Genomic DNA, 17266 nt, shown 5'->3' with positions numbered 1-17266 from the left:
GGAGGCAAACTCCTTTCACTGACGGAGCCTATTGGTCCTTGAACCTATACACCACTCGATTACGTAAGGGTTGGGAGGCGGGACCCAAGAGCCGTGGCTCATCCCCTTTGCAAGCACAAGTTGGTAAGCGCAGTTTGTGCTCACAGTCCAAGTATTATACATCACAATATCTGACATGATTTCCAGAATTTTCTGAATTAGTCTGCCCAATATACTTTGTGCCCAATATACCTTGTGCCCAATATACTTTGTGCCCAACAAAAAATCATATTATCGTTCAAATTAAACAATGAAAATATTTGTATTTCATGTGGCTATTACTTTCACTCTGATGTATTTATAAAATTTCCTGAGATCCTTTGAGATCCTTCCAATTATGTATTTTCTAAACCTTTTCAATTATGGTCCCCGTGGCGAAGTTGTAACACAATCGCTTGGCGTTTCGCGAGCGCTTTAGCCTGGGTTCGTATCCTGGCCGGGGAGGATTGACTGGGTGCCAATCATGAACTGTAGCCTCTGTTCACCCAACAGTAAAACGGATACCTGGTTGTTAAACGATTTGGCGGGTCGTATTCCAGGGAAAATTAGGATTAAGGACCTGCCCTAAACGCTACGCGTACTAGTGGCTGTACAAGAATGTAAGAACTCTTGTATATATAAATAAATAAATAAATAAATAAATAAATCTACATTCTAGGATGACTACATTGAGGACAGTTAAAGGTTCTTTAGTCAGCATGTTGCGAGGTATTTGGGAAGTCCTTTCAAGGGTGAAATTGAAATTGAAATAAGTTTATTGAGGTAAAATACACCCAAAGGGATGAGGTAGCTCAAGCTATTCTCACCCCGTTCAGTACATCGTGTTAATACATACATAGACACACATCACAAGCAATAAACATATTACCAAACATTCTGAGAGATAAACATCTACATTTCCTATTCAAGGGTGATGTATGTCTTGAAGTGTTCCTCTGAGGTGCCCGCATCATGCGACGTCTCAGTGGTTGTTCAGACAGGGGTCTCGTTCTCGCGGTGAGAACACGTGGGAGGGAGAGAGAGAGATGGAGGGTGGGCAAGAAAGTGAGAGATGGAAGAAGACACGATGAAAGGAAGTGAAGAAGAAATTGAGAGAGAGAGAGGGAGGGAGGATATATTATGAGGTATTGGGAGGGAGGTCTCTCACATGACCTGGTTAGGAGGAAGAGAGAGGGAGAGAGTTGTTGTTAAGGGAGCATTAACTTCCCTCTCGTTGAATATATAATTCACCCTCCTCCCTCCCCCCCACCCACCCTTCCTTCCCGCTTTCCCTGTCAATGAGATCATGGCTCCGCTGTGTTCAAGGTGACGAGACATAATTATGACTGAATCACTGCCGTCTGCAGTAACTGGCTTACTGTAGACTGTTAAGTCCCGTCCCCCCCCCCCAGACAATCCACCTCTACACCACTCTACCCTCTTGAGGTCACACACACCTTCACTAGCATATAAAACTACCAAAGAGCAAATAATTTCACAACCAAATATCACATTCACTAAAAAAAAACTCTACCACTTACGGGCTATTCATGCCCGTGCCACTTCTTGAGTGGCTTAATCTTCATCAATCAATCAATCAATTGCTGGTAGTCACTCGCGGCCCAGACACCACCAGCAGACGAGTCTCTCCCGCCTTAATAAACTCTTTGAAATTGAAATAAGTTTATTGAGGTAAAATACACACAAAGGGATGAGGTAGCTTCGAACTACTCTTCGAACTGGGTTTTTCCCCCTTACACCTTATATATAATTATATAATCATAGCTAGTTACATATTTCTTGTATTGCAACTAATGTGAATTGCAATATTTATTAGTTTACGTTGGAAGTAAATAATTTTCTATGTATGTTACAGGATAATAGAAAGGTTTATGATTTATTTATATAATTTATTTGTATATTATTTTGTAGGGATGTACATGCCTTGTGGCTCTAAGCCTCGGATTGGGCCATTAGTATTCATCATTTCAGTCTTTGGCGGTGGATGAGGGGTTGAGGCTTGTGTGTTTAAGATGATGATGATGTTCAGTGTGATGACAAGACCACACACTAGAATGTGAAGGGACGACGACGTTTCGGTCCGTCCTGGATCATTCTCAAGTCGAATTCTCAATCGACTTGAGAATGGTCCAGGACAGACCGAAACGTCGTCGTACCTTCACCTTCTAGTGTGTGGTCTTGTCATCATACTTTAGTCACGTTATTGTGACTCATCGCCTGCATGTTCAGTGTGTTCAACAACTTCTGTGTTCATTAAACTGTCGTCGTATATAGTTCCTTTATCTACTAGAAATATGGATACGGTTCAAGGATTTCCGATATTTTATCATTTATAATCAAATGATTTGCCGTATCATTCAATGTCCCTTTATATTTACCTCTGAGTAGTTCATTATAAAATGTAATGATCTAGTGTGTCCCTGTCATTGTCCATCCTACACTTCATGATGTTAAGACCCTCATTCAAGGTAGCTACAAGTATCTCTTGCATTTCAAGTGGTATTTGAACGGTCAGTTCCTGTTTACACTCATGTACTTCAAATTCATCCAGGAGTCCTCGCCTAATGACACTTTTTAGAATTCTATTTCATAGCCCAAGTTTATGTTCAACATTATTTTTATATATTGCAAAGCCAGGCAAGGGAATCAAGTTTATTTTCTCCCTGCAGTCCAATGTGAGAGTAGATCCCTAACAATTTGACTAACGTTTTTAAGTTAAAATCCCAAACGTATTCGTATGTATATACATATCTTCTTCATGGATTCAGAGACGGTTTTAAAGAGAATTTTATTGTAAGCTGTTCAAAGTTAGTGATGAGTGAAGGGAATCAGATTATTAAGCTGCCTGCTGCAGCATTTTCAATCATTTTTAGCGCTACAAGAATAGCCAACAGTTTATCATGTAAGGTGGATACCCAATTGCTGGCTCTTACAGTCCTCTCAATTGTGTTAGCGTCGGGGTGGTGGATAATGGCGGCCCTTCCCTCCCTCCCTCCCAGTACCTGTATAGAGTACACAGTGCAAGCGATGAGTCACAATAACGTGGCTCAAGTATGTTGACCAGACCACACACTAGAAGGTGAAGGGACGACGACGTTTCGGTCCGTCCTGGACCATTCTCAAGTCGACTGTCGACTTGAGAATGACCAAGCACATCGTTTTGCTTATTCTGATATTTAAACGGCATTGAGGGCCATTTATACTGACACCATCTGGTCACCACTTGGTCCGGGAGACATCTCCCGTCACGCAGGGTGCAGTCGCACCTCCACAGATCTCCAGTATCATCTATTGATACTGGAAATGGCTCAAAAGGGCCACCACTTACGGGCTATTCATGCCCGTGCCACCTTTTGGGTGGCTTAATCTTCTCTCTCTCTCTCTCTCTCTCTCCATTTATACTACAGTTCTGAAAGCCTCGAGTCTGTCTTTGCACTGTGATATACTCTCTTAACTGTAGTTAAGATACAAGGGACAGATTGATTGATTGATTGATGAGGATTAAGCCACCCAAAAGGTGGCACGGGCATGAATAGCCCGTAAGTGGTGGCCCTTTTGAGCCATTACCAGTATCAAGAGCTGATACTGGAGATCTGTGGAGGTGCGACTGCACCCTGCGTGACGGGAGATGTCTCCCCCCAGGGGACAGAGATTCTGAGGTATTTAAAAGATGAGACGTAATCAGTTAAGTTATCAGCCTTCGTTTTTTGTGAATAACTTTTGTGATTATCAATTTGTCTGTTGAATATCTTTGTTTTTTTCAGAGTTGATTATCATATCAAGATTCTCACAAGCTGCATGCGTGCATTTCAAGACAGCATCTCACAATGTGTTGTGTTATCTACAAGGATATCTATATAGATTGTATAGATATATAAATTGAAAACCAGACTTCAGTTACGAATTGGGTAAGGGGGGGGGAGGGGCTGTGGATGGGGGAGTAGTGATGGTTGGGGAATAGAGGTAAGGGGACCAGATTCACGAAGCAGATACGCAAGCACTTACGAACGTGTACATCTTTCCTCAGTCTTTGACGGCTTTGGTTACATTTATTAAACAGTTTACAAGCATGAAAACTTGCCATTCAACTGTTGTTATTGTTATAAACAGCCTCCTGGTGCTTCGGAGCTCATTAACTGTTTAATATTTGTAAACAAAGCCGCCAAAAGATTGAGAAAAGATGTACAGGTTCGTAAGTGTTCGCGTAACTGCTTCGTGAATCTGGCCCAGGGGGTGGAGAGGAGGGAGTGGGAGGGGGGGGGTGCGGAAGATGATCTGGGGGGGGGGGTGCGGAAGATGATCTGGGGGGGGGGGTAGGAGGGGGGGTAGGGGGGGTAGGGGGGGTAGGAGGGGGGGGCTGTGGGAGTCTTGCCAACTTGTAGTGGATAAAAAAAGGTTCAACACACAAAAGTGTGTCGAGACGGGTTGTTGATCGCTCTCCGTCCTCGCCTCATTCATCACGCATTACTCATCAGGGAGAGTTTATTACTCACCTCAACCACTGAACGGAATCATCACTCATGGGAGAATGTGACTCAGCTGATGAAGCTCTCTTCCACACTCGTGGGAGCCGGTCGGCCGAGCGGACAGCACGCTGGACTTGTGATCCTGTGTTCGATCCCGGACGCCGACGAGAAACAATGGGCAGAGTTTCTTTCACCCTATGCCCCTGTTACCTAGCAGTAAATAGGTACCTGGGTGTTAGTCAGCTGTCACGGGCTGTTTCCTGGGGGTGGAGGCTTGGTCGAGGACCGGGCCGCGGGGACACTAAAAAAGCCCCGAAATCATCTCAAGATAACCCCTCCCCCTCCCACGTCTCTTCCCCCTCCCCCACCACCGTAATCTTGTTCTATAACACCAAAACAATGCAAGAGCTTACAGGCTCGCCATAGTCCGTGCTACATGGCTATTTCGTTCTCAGTAGCTAAATCTAGAACAACAACAACAAGGGTTTTGCCTACCCAGCAACGTACAAACCCAAGCAACCCACCAAACCTTAACTAATTTGTTGCATTTTCAACAGATTGGTCGATTGCGTAACAAAGAGGACGTAGTGAATGACAGGGGCAGGTTGCTAGCCGGAAGCTCATTGCACCCCTGTGGCACCCACAGGTTCGAAACCCGTTCAGGGGTGTACTCTACTAACAATTAAATAGATTATAATTTTTTTTGGCTCCTTTATTATACATTTTTCATTATTCCGAAATTTTGAATAAAACTTCATAAAATCTTAATATTTTGCCTGTAAGAACGTTTACTAAAAGGAGGCAAAAATTATATAAGGAGCGTATATAATATCACTATATCATTATATCTTCAAGTAACGTTTATTGAGGCAATACAATCCATGTCAAAGGAAGATAGCGGCTCTTCTCTCGCTAATAAAGCAACATTCGTGCCAGATATAACATTAATTAGAAAGTATATACAAGGAGGAATGAGAAGAATGAGGAAGGAGCTAGTGTAATACCAGAGAAGAGGTGAGTTATGAAGGCGGCAGGTGATATGGGGTGAGAGAAGATGAGGGGAGGTAATGTGAGGTGAGAGAAGATGAGGGGAGTTAATGTGAGGCGAGAGAAGATAAGGGGAGGTAATGTGAGGTGAGAGAAGATGAGGGGAGGTAATGTGAGGTGAGAGAAGATGAGGGGAGTTAATGTGAGGTGAGAGAAGATGAGGGGAGTTAATGTGAGGCGAGAGAAGATGAGGGGAGGTAATGTGAGGCGAGAGAAGATGAGGGGAGGTAATGTGAGATGAGAGAAGATGAGGGGAGGTAATGTGAGGCGAGAGAAGATGAGGGGAGGTGATGTGAGGTGAGAGAAGATGAGGGGAGGTAATGTGAGGTGAGAGAAGATGAAGGGAGGTAATGTGAGGTGAGAGAAGATGAGGGGAGGTAATGTGAGGTGAGAGAAGATGAGGGGAGGTAATGTGAGGTAAGGCCAGAGGAGATGAGGTACAAGTGGATTACTCTTCACTGGTTCTGTTCTGCATTTCCTGCCTTATATTTCGTTCCACTATGTTGTTATTTCACTTAGTAAATTTAGGACCTAATCTTCCAGTATCTTCCATGTATATACTATGTAATACTCTTCTCATCTCCTTTCTAGAGAGCAAGTATATTTTGAGACGATCCCAGTAGTTAAGATGCTTTATCGCATGTGTGCGTGTTATACATGTTCTCTGTATTCCCTCTATTTCAAAAATCCCTCCTGCTCCTGATCAGCCAGGCTGTGACTCATACGTCAGGCTGCGAACAGCCGCGTCTAACAGCCTAGTTGATCAGTCCAGCAACCAGGAGGCCTGGTCGACGACCGGGCCGCGGGGACACTAAGCCCCGGAAGCACCTCAAGGTAACCTGCTCTGAAAGGAAAAATGAGTATCGAGTATCGAGAAGTACTTGTGTTCCATAGTAGGACAATTGTCGTGGACTCGCTCAATTTGGCGATTCCCGTAGTCCATCCTATTTATTTCCATCCTATTATTGTCCTGGCTGACGCTATATTCGCGTGGTTATGTTCATTAAATGTCAGGTCGGTCAGACATTATTATTCCCAGATCCTCGATTGTTTCAAACGTGGGTTAGACAAGCATATGAGTGGGATTGGGTGGGTTATAAAGCTGCCTCGTATGGGCCAATAGGCCTTCTGCAGTTACCTTTTTCTCATGTTCTACTCTCCTCCCAGGCGTGATGGGTCGGGTTGTTGTTGTTGTTAAAGATTTAGCTACTCAGGACGAACTGTCCATGTAGCACGGGCTATGGTGAGCCCGTGGTGGGTCGGGAGTAGCGTGGCTCCATATACCCTGCCGCCCGTACTCACCACCCCGCCCTCTTCCGGTAGGTTGCCAAACCCCGAGATCAACTGTTGGTTGTTTCTCGGTCCGCGTTCCTCCACCGGGAGAGCGCTGGTAGTGTGGGGGACCTGCACAGTCCTCGCGCTACCAAATGATGCCGCGTTGTCCAGAAGTTGAATCATTTGCGCTCCCGGATCTGTGCTGTGTGTTGGGGGGTGCCAGCTCTGTACTGTGTGCTGGGGGTCCCAGCTATGTACTGTGTGTTGGGGGGTCCCAGCTCTGTACTGTGTGTTGGGGGGTCCCAGCTCTGTACTGTGTGCTGGGGGGTCCCAGCTCTGTACTGTGTGCTGGGGGGTCCCAGCTCTGTACTGTGTGTTGGGGGGTCCCAGCTCTGTACTGTGTGCTGGGGGGTCCCAGCTCTGTACTGTGTGTTGGGGGGGTCCCAGTTCTGTACTGTGTGTTGGCGGGTCCCAGCTCTGTACTGTGTGTTGGGGGGGTCCCAGTTCTGTACTGTGTGTTGGGGGGTCCCAGCTCTGTACTGTGTGCTAGGGGTCCCAGCTCTGTACTGTGTGTTGGGGGTCGCAGCTCTGTACTTTGTGTTGGGGGGTCCCAGCTCTGTGTGCTGGGGGTCCCAGCTCTGTACTGTGTGTTGGGGGTCGCAGCTCTGTACTTTGTGTTGGGGGGGTCCCAGCTCTGTGTACTGGGGGTCCCAGCTCTGTACTTGGTATCTTGGTATATTCTAAAAATAATTTTACTTGCTCCACACACAAGTTTAAACACACTTGAATATATTATTATTTTACATTATGCACAAAACCGTGCAAGGAGTTAACTTTGTAAACATTTTGTGGACTGTATGATCAGTTCTGACAAGTCACCCACACGGATAACGTTTTCTATGATATCGTAAGACCATTTTGTAGATGACTGAGCAATGCCACATTGGACAGAAGCTCAACAAGCCACAATTAATTCATTCATTGTGTCGGGGGACAGGCAGCCAGGGTGTATTCATTCACGTTTTGGCTTTTATTAGATTAAGCCACCCAAAAGGTGGCACGGGCATGAATAGCCCGTAAGTGGTGGCCCTTTTGAGCCATTACCAGTATCAAGAGCTGATACTGGAGATCTGTGGAGGTGCGACTGCACCCTGCGTGACGGGAGATGTCTCCCAAGGAGACCACTAGAGAAGATGACTCTCGGGTAAATTCAGGTATCTCTCGGGTAAATTCAGGTATCTACATGTTTCTATCTCCATTGATCGTTTCTGTTGGTAGTTTTTTATGGGCTATTGGTTCGAATCTCTGGATTATATCTAGTCATTTCTGTATCTACTGCAACCTTAGCACGAGTATTACATTTGATTACGTTCTATAATAATATTAATTTCATTTTACTGGGGACAGGATGCTTGTATATTTACATACTTCAGGCTTGTATCGAGGTCTCCCTCAAGGTGGAACTACTGACCCTCCCCACGATGCACCCCCCACAACAGTTGCCTGACTCCAGGGTACCCCATTTACTGCTAGTCGAACAGGTGTATTAGGTAAAAGGAAATGTGAGTCTCACTCTAGAGTGCAGAGTGCAATACGACTGACTCTACTCACTCACTCACTCACCCTACGACTCACTCACTCTACGACTCACTCTAGCTAGTGAGACTGACTGAAATATGGGAAATTGACAGGGTGGACAAAGACAAACTCTTCAGCACGGGTGGGACACGAACAAGGGGACACAGGTGGAAACTTAGTACCCAGATGAGCCACAGAGACGTTAGAAAGAATTTGTTCAGTGTCAGAGTAGTTAATAAATGGAATGCATTAGGCAGTGATGTGGTGGAGGCTGACTCCATACACAGTTTCAAGTGTAGATATGATAGAGCCCAGTAGGCTCAGGAACCTGTACATCAGTTGATTGACAGTTGAGAGGCGAGACCAAAGAGCCAGAGCTCAACCCCCGCAAGCACAATTAGGTGAGTACATCACAATAGTGTGATATATCAAATGAACAAATCCATAAGGGCCGTGATGTGGGTTCGAAACTACGCCCGGGTTGTTGCAAGAATTCCAGTCACTGCCGGTTGCAAGGTGGCCTCGGCATACGCCCCTCAAGAGATGACCAACGTAACACACGAAGCATATACACACACTAGACTGACACAGGGTTAAATATAGGAGTGATTATATATGGGGGGGGGGGTGTTGCAAGGGGGGGGGTCGTCCCCCACTCGGGTGTGGGAGGAGGGGGGGGGGCTGGGGGAGTGGGGGAGGATGCGTGGGTGGAGCAACGACAAATAATGTAGAGAATTTAGTACGTGTGTGTGTGTGTGTGTGTGTGTGTGTGTGTGTGTGTGTGTGTGTGTGTGTGTGTGTGTGTGTGTGTGTGTGTGTGTGTGTGTGTGTGTGAGTGAGTGAGTGAGTGAGTGAGTGAGTGAGTGAGTGAGTGAGTGAGTGAGTGAGTGAGTGAGTGAGTGAGTGAGTGAGTGAGTGAGTGAGTGAGTGAGTGAGAGAGAGACACGTGTGTGTGTGTGTGTGTGTGGGTGGGGGGGAGGGGAGGACACGTGTGGGAGGCTGGTATGTGTGTGTTTCCGCACTCACCTAGATGTACATCCTCTTGATGAGCTCTGTGGCTCTATAAGACCCACCTCACAACAGTTAACCAATTACGGGATATTCAGGCCCGTGCCACCTCTTGGGTGGCTTAATCTTCATCAGTCAATCAGTTAACCAACAGGTGTACAGGTTCTAGAGCCTGTTGGGCTCTGTCATATCTACAGTTGCAGCTGTGCATGGGGGGCTTAACCCCACCACCTCACTTCGTAGTGCAATCTATTTCTTGGCTAGTCAGCCACGTCAATTCTTGCGAGAATTTTATATGTGGTGATCATGCCTCCTCTGTTTATTCTCTATTACATTTACCTGAGGTTTAACTCTAGTTTTCCTCGTAGCTCGTACCTCTCAGCTCTAGGACTGGTCTCGTGGCATGACTCTGGACTTTGTCCGGTTTGTGTATTTAACGATAATGTTTTATATGAATATAACGGTGTGAGTGAGTGTAAGAATATTATATCTTGCCCGGGAGTATATCACTGGCAGCGCCAGGTCAGTACTCGCCTCCCAACGGTGCCCTCACTACTCACCTTCAAAGGTGCCCTCAGTACTCGCCTTCAAAGGTGCCCTCAGTACTCGCCTCCCAACGGTGCCCTCACTACTCACCTTCAAAGGTGCCCTCAGTACTCGCCTTCAAAGGTGCCCTCAGTACTCGCCTCCCAACGGTGCCTTCAGTACTCACCTCCCAAAGGTGCCCTCAGTACTCACCTCCCAAAGGTGCCCTCAGTACTCACCTCCCAAAGGTGCCCTCAGTACTCACCTCCCAAAGGTGCCCTCAGTACTCACCTCCCAACGGTGCCCTCAGTACTCACCTCCCAACGCGGGCGGACGACCCGTCGACGTGGTAGGTTTCAGCCGCGCCTTCACCCATTTTCTCTCTCAATTATTCTCTTTATTCCTCGTGGTTTCTGTGTCTTATTCTACCGTTTCCACAATTATTTCTTTCTTTCTCTTCGCTTTATCTTTCCGTATCGGTTTTCTGTCTAGCGGCTGAGTTAGTCATCTCTCTCTCTTGCAGGTGTCGTCATTAGCTTTTTGTCTTTCACTGTTTACCGAGTCTGTTCACTGTTGCCCATCTGCGGGTGTTGGGAACAGTGTTCTGATGAGTCGCCCTCGATGGTGTCGTGTTTGGGGGGGTGACAGGTGTTTGTGTGTGTGTTGGGGAGGGGGTGGACAGGTGTATGAGGGAGGGGCAGACAGGTGTTACGTGGCTACGCAGCTGTTGCGGTGCAGTTCTTGTCGTGGTGGGGAATGGTGGTGATTTGATGATGGAGGTGGAGAAGGGTACGAATGGAAGGGGGTGAATGCGTTTGAGGGGGGATGAATGCCGAGAGAAATAGAAAGAGGGGGAAAATAGTAGTGTGATAGGACGAAATGAAGTTGTATACAAAACAGACGCTGATATCATACCAGAACATTGACTCATGTATATGTACTACCCACTAATGTGAATGAGTAGATTTGTATGATACGTACACACGTCCCTTAAGCCAGCCATACGCATGCCCTAAGCCAGCCATACGCATGCCCTAAGCCAGCCATACGCATGCCCTTAGCCAGCCATACGCATGCCCTTAAGCCAGCCATACGCATGCCCTAAGCCAGCCATACGCATGCCCTAAGCCAGCCATACGCATGCCCTAAGCCAGCCATACGCATCCCCTTAGCCAGCCATACGCATGCCATAAGCCAGCCATACGCATGCCCTAAGCCAGCCATACGCATGCCCTAAGCCAGCCATACGCATGCCCTAAGCCAGCCATACGCATGCCCTAAGCCAGCCATACGCATGCCCTAAGCCAGCCATATGCATGCCCTAAGCCAGCCATACACATGCCCTAAGCCAGCCATACGCATGCCCTAAGCCATCATACACATACCTTCGTTAGTTTGAATCGGTGACCTCTTGTTCTTGAAGATGCAGGTTCCTCTTTGTGAATTTTTGTCAGTTCTTGTTACTACTGTACTTTGTATATAGTGGTTGTATTGCCTCTTTCTTCTATCTTCTAGCATTGGCATTTTGTAGCCTCTCCACTGTAGCCATTAGCCCGTTTTCGTAGCTCGTTTCTCGGTTCCGGAAGCCATTTCGTAGTACTGTACTGTATATCTTTCACCTAAAACCAGTTTATTGATGTGCTTCTTGAGATATGGGCACTACAGTATACAACTGTTGCATATTCCAATTTTGGTCTCGTAAAAATTGTAAAGTTTCTTAAATATTTCACCGTCCAAGTATTTAAAAGCAATTCTGAATTTGGAAAGCATAGCATTTGCTCCTAACACAGTGTACTTTTATGTGGTCCTTTGGTGACAGTCTGCTATACAGAACCTATCTGCACACAGAGATCACACTAACGTGATGCATCAAATGAACAAATCCACAAGGGCCGTGACGAGGATTCAAACCTGCGTCCAGGAGCATCCCAGCTCCCGTAGCTCAGTCGATTAAGGCAGTGTCTGGGATGCTCCCGGATGCAGGTTCGAATCCTCATCACGGCCCTTATGGATTTGTTCAGAACCTATCTGTTTTGGTATAATTTTTTTTTGTCTTCATATATCTCACAAAATTTGACATGCGTACCCCTGTACATCTTATTTACTTCATTGCTGACTAAGAAGCCTTTCCAATCAAATTCATTAAAGAACTTACAGTACTAAGTTTTCTAGTGTCCTCTCCTGAAATAAAGTTTTTCAACCATTTCATTTTTCCCATTCTCTTCTAGATTATAAAGTATTGCGTATTTTATTTTTAAGAGGACATGGTGGCTATAACCAAAAGGAGAAAGGTATTGAATGTCAAATATCTATTATTCATTCTGGTACATATAAAATCCAGAACTGATGGAACATCCCCTTCCCTTGTTCTCATAGCCTACTTTGTTGATATGTGAATGTCTCCAGGATGAGGTTTACAAATCTGGTAGTCCAAATCTCCTCTATTCTTGCTGTATAGGCCTCCCAGTCTATTGATTTAAAAATTGAAGTCACCAAGTACCAACAGTCATAGTAATTATTATTATTATTTACAAAAAAATTTACACATGATGAATGGAAATAAATACATAGGTATAACAGGTTCAGTGCATAAAGCCACCAATATGCAGTGCATTTCGAGAATAACTTAAGTTATTCTCATCAAATCTTAACTATATTAAGATAATATAGTTAAGATTTGATGAGGTTGACACTTAATACTAAACAAGAAGTACGATAACATATAAATTGTTGAAGGCATTTAATAAATGTATAGCTTTTATGGAGGGCAAAACTTAGAAGGATTTAGGAGAAAATAAACAGATGTAATTATAAAATGCTTAAAATTAAATGAGATATAGGAACTTTATTGATTTGTTGAAAGATTTAAAAATAATTGACAAATATGGGACATTTATAAACAGCAGCTACTTTAACAGTACTGTACATATAGTTACTAAGTTTGAAAAGAGGATGAGATTAAGAAAAATAACATACAATGCTTTATGATATAGTACTTGTAAATGGATCATTGTATAAATTTTTACTATTAATTCAAGACAACCTGCTATCAATATATTCTATCTTTGGCACAATTACTAAAGAAAAAATGCCAAGTAAAGTTGTAATATATTCAGCATTTTGTCTTAATTTTACATTTTTGAGAATCTGAGGTTACCTAAGCGTAAAGAATTCAAGCAAATCATTTCAGCAACTTTGACTGCTTAGATTTAAGAGAATATACTGTGAATTTATATTGCAATACTGGAATGTGAATCAAGAAATAAATAATAGAGTACGTTAATAATGCAAGCCAGAAATTAAACAAAAAATTCCTTATGGTAATTGATACAGACAATAAGTCATTAATGGTTAAGATCAAGGAACTGACAACTGTACACATCCACCCAGCGACCTGGGGACAAGATGACCGTCAACAACGGTTGACCTGGGACTACCTTCCTGTACCATACAATAAATACCTGTACATAAAGGTTAGGCATATAAATTTAAATATATACATACACAGTATACAGTACTGTAATACTGTATTATAAACAGTAAAATACTGAGGACAGTATAGACCTTTAAGCATTAAGTTGCTATTAAATTTTCTCACTCTATCATTATTTTCGCTCGATGAATGTAAACTTCATTGGTCCTTTTGGAGAAAATACATACTTGTAGGCTCGTTCAAGGTCATCATGTTTCCAGTCGAGATTATACTGGTGAAAAGTCTGCAAGTCGGAAAAAGTCTATGATAACAAGTATGTTTGAATGGTTTATTGTTTGGTAATTAGTTTCCAGATTTTCTGACTGCAGTAGTCTATGCATAAAATAGTTGGAGAAAAAGGTTTGTTTTAATTTATTGCATTGGGACAGGAAGCTGGTGTATATATACTGTACATGTTATGCTTATATCGAGGTCCCCTCAGAGGTCGAATTACTAACCCCTCTACAGGATGCAACCCCACAAGCTGACTAACTGCTGGGTACCTTTTTACTACTAAATGAACAGGATCATTAGGTTATGACATAGCAGAAGACATACATGCATTTGTTTACAAAAAATAAATAAATTAACAGAAGGAAATTACTTTGTAAAGTTTTGGTTAATTACATAGTGAAACTGTAAAGTACAATTAATTAAGAATTGCATGAGAACTTGTACATTCCAGGTCTTATCATTGTACGAATTATTCCCTTGAAAGACTCTTGTGAAGTCTAGTACCTATGAAGTGTATTTGGGTCTAATGTTTCCAAAATAAATAATTAATTTATCAATTACAGGTATATGATAATTTGTTTACATTTATGCATGTATGACATCTCTCTCTTGTAATATTATATATACAGTATATAGAGACAATCATAGGTAGAATAGTTTTTATGTCCATGAAGCCCTATTATTAATCTATTTGTTAACAAATCTGAATACTCTACCCCCCCATAGAGAATGAATTCATTGTTGGTATATAGCTGTTGGATTAAAATAATGTATTTGGGATAGTTAGATTTTCTCATGTACTCTATCATAAATATTAAAACAGCAATAAATGCTGAAGGGAATTGAGCTGACAAATCAGACTTATGCTGAATGTCGAGTTCAACAAAAGGTGTGAAATTTTTATTGAATATCTGGCATAGATGGTTCCCTACCAACAAAGTAGGTAGGTTCCCTACCAACAAAGTAGGTAGGGAACTTATTTCACTGGAGAAATAAGTGAGGTGCAAACTGAGGATATATAAGTACTGTGCTGTATAAAATATGAAGTGACTAAAACCAGAAACTTTATTCAATATGTCTCAATTGGTAGGTCAGAATGCAACTGGTCTTAATTATTGTATTGTGCACTGATTTGTTCCCCGAACATATTAAGAGAAATAAGGAAAGCAGCCAATATGAGCAGAAGTGAATGATATAGCTTAATCACAGGTTGAATTTGTGTGAACTAAATAAACTTGTTACTGTAATTGTTAAGCTGGACATATAATACTGTAATTACAAAATGGGTAAGACATAATCACCATAACTAAATATTTCCCTTCATAACAATTGAAAACGTACCCTAGCTACCAAGGTATGAAGTTCTTGTTCTGCAAGACGACGCCCCACACACATCCGAATGCCATGTGAGAAGGGAAGAGATGCGCAAGGATGTATATTTCCAAAGGGTCGATGCCGCAGCCATCGTTCAGGTAGAAATTCATCGTGTCGTGGAAAATATTCCTCATCCCAGCCAGAGAGGGCATTCATTAAAATCACTAGCCACTGTTAAAGAAAAATGTATGTTTTTAATTAATTTGGCAGAAGAGGAATTATACCATAGTATGTATGTAAAGTGACTTACCATAAATCCAGACCTTATATCATTCTTGATTCTGTTATATATGCAGATTCATTCTATAATATATATAATTCCAAACTCATTCTGGATTTGTAAATATAACTTGGATTTCTGAATACAGTAAAAAACAAAAACAAAATCATGCAACTTATATTTTTTAATATTAAACCCTTTACATGTGCGTGTCAATTAGGGAAGTTCTCGCCATTTCTGACGTCATTGTACAAGTCAATGAAAGAGTAGTTATGCAGTAGAGAACTGCGTAAGATTTAACAGTCCCATGGGTATGAGGCTCAAATCTGCTTCTTCACCAATAAGCAGACGGCATCATAGAAAAAAAACAATGGGCATCCTTCTTGGGTGAGCAGGCCTCAGTACCAAGACAGTGACCATGGGTAGTGCATGCAGCAGCAGCAATTGACAGCACTGCCGTGCAGCTTGTGCCCAGAACATCACTGAATAATGATGAAATAAATAACTGTGCTTATTTAAATTAATGATCTTTTATGACACTGATAAAAAGTAAGTATAAGGTTGAGATATGTGCATGGCATTTAGGTACGTATTTTACTGTGTATGGTTGTCAGCAACTAACTAGCATGTAGTACTATGCAGTGTTTGGAATTGCTAGCTTATCGCATTCACCACAACGACTTAGTTACGATGCATAAAAATCTAGGTACAGCTGAATTGTATATTCAGTGTACTGAGCATTCCGATGTTTCACACATTATTATATGAATTTTTCAAATGATAAAGTATGGAATATTTTGACGGAAAAACAAAAAACAAAACAAAAAAAAAAAAACTGGAGAAAAAGCAACTCGGAGACATTGAAATAAATTTGTAAAAACATCTTCACTGCAACTCCCACTCCCTGATCTGGGGTGACCTCTGAGGTAGGGTGGTCTTTTTATGTCGGAAAGAGTCTTAGCACCAACATAAAACTAATCGCTTAAATATTCCACCATCATGATCACTTATATATTCTATATAAATATAGCCTCTTCATGATATACCTCTTATAATTATTACTTCTATAAGGCTAAAACTAGCCAGACCATGTCAAACAGGAGGATATCTTTTCTACTTGCAAATAATTACAAATTTATAGAATATACAGTAAGAAAACCTTTGAGCAAATGATGCCAGCACAAGCAATATGAAACATAGTATGGAATGTTTGGTGTCAGTAACACTGGGCTGCCCATAGAAAATAATTCACATGGACCGACTGTATTGTACCATTTATACCATAAGTTCAGTACAACATTTCTAAGAAAGAAGAAAAAAAAAGGAAGTAACAATTTGATTAACTACAATATATCAATTGTGACACTAGGCTCTCCACATATGTCAGTTGCTTAATTTAGAAACTGTACTTGTGGTCGATCTCGAACCCATTGTTGATGTGACGACTTATGCTGAATTTTGTAACTAGCTCATCAAGATTGTAACTTGCTTAGCTAAATGAATTGTGGGGTTCAGTCCCTGAGCCCATTATGTGCCCTGTAACCCTTTCCACTACCGGCCACAAGATGGGTATGGGGTGCATAATAAATGAACTAAACTAAACTAACTACAATTTACTTAGGATGATCAATGTACTGTAGATCTAGATATCACAGTTTTCCTATTTTACTTTGTCAAGGACAAGAAGTTTTATCAAGATCCCTCTGCCCCTCCCTCTAGGGCAGCTACTGATCATCTCCACAATGCAATCCACAATTGTTGTCTAGCTACTGGGAACCTAGGTGAACAGGTACATCAGGTGAAAGGAAAAATTTCCCCAGCACTTTTACCCCATCGCAGGAATCAAACCCAGAATTCATATAGGAGCAAATCATTTGTAAACATATGCTGATTAACATGGCTAAATTAATTGGTAAATTACTCACTCCTTTCTGTAGAATATGATCTCTGAAATGTGTGTCTTCTTGAAGGATTCGTACAGGCCCAAACATCGGTGGCATTAGTCTAAAAGAAAAAAAAAGACAGTGA

At 42.5% G+C, this 17266-nt stretch overlaps 2 protein-coding genes across 4 annotated transcripts in view; both read right to left on the bottom strand.

The window, feature by feature from the left end:
* LOC123755131 (uncharacterized) overlaps positions 1-10527 on the bottom strand; it is a 51009-nt gene extending 40482 nt beyond the window's left edge. Inside the window, exon 1 of the mRNA XM_045737614.2 lies at positions 10256-10527. Coding sequence (XP_045593570.1) covers positions 10256-10314 — 59 coding nt within the window. The 5' untranslated portion in view covers positions 10315-10527. The remainder of the gene's footprint in view (positions 1-10255) is intronic.
* A 2236-nt stretch (positions 10528-12763) lies between these two features.
* LOC123755114 (probable cytochrome P450 49a1) overlaps positions 12764-17266 on the bottom strand; it is a 36754-nt gene continuing 32251 nt past the window's right edge. For all 3 annotated transcript variants that reach the window (XM_045737605.2, XM_045737598.2, XM_069305498.1), the window contains exons 9-11: positions 17164-17242; positions 14986-15189; positions 12764-13654 (exon numbers count right to left, since the gene is read on the bottom strand). In XM_045737605.2, the coding sequence (XP_045593561.2) occupies positions 13544-13654; positions 14986-15189; positions 17164-17242 (394 nt within the window). In that variant the 3' untranslated portion in view covers positions 12764-13543. The remainder of the gene's footprint in view (positions 13655-14985; positions 15190-17163; positions 17243-17266) is intronic.

Source organism: Procambarus clarkii, chromosome 55, assembly GCF_040958095.1.
Source record: "Procambarus clarkii isolate CNS0578487 chromosome 55, FALCON_Pclarkii_2.0, whole genome shotgun sequence".
Classification (NCBI taxonomy): domain Eukaryota; kingdom Metazoa; phylum Arthropoda; class Malacostraca; order Decapoda; family Cambaridae; genus Procambarus; species Procambarus clarkii.
The sequence above is the reverse complement of the archived record's forward strand: the minus strand, read 5'-3'. Positions and strand labels throughout refer to the sequence as shown.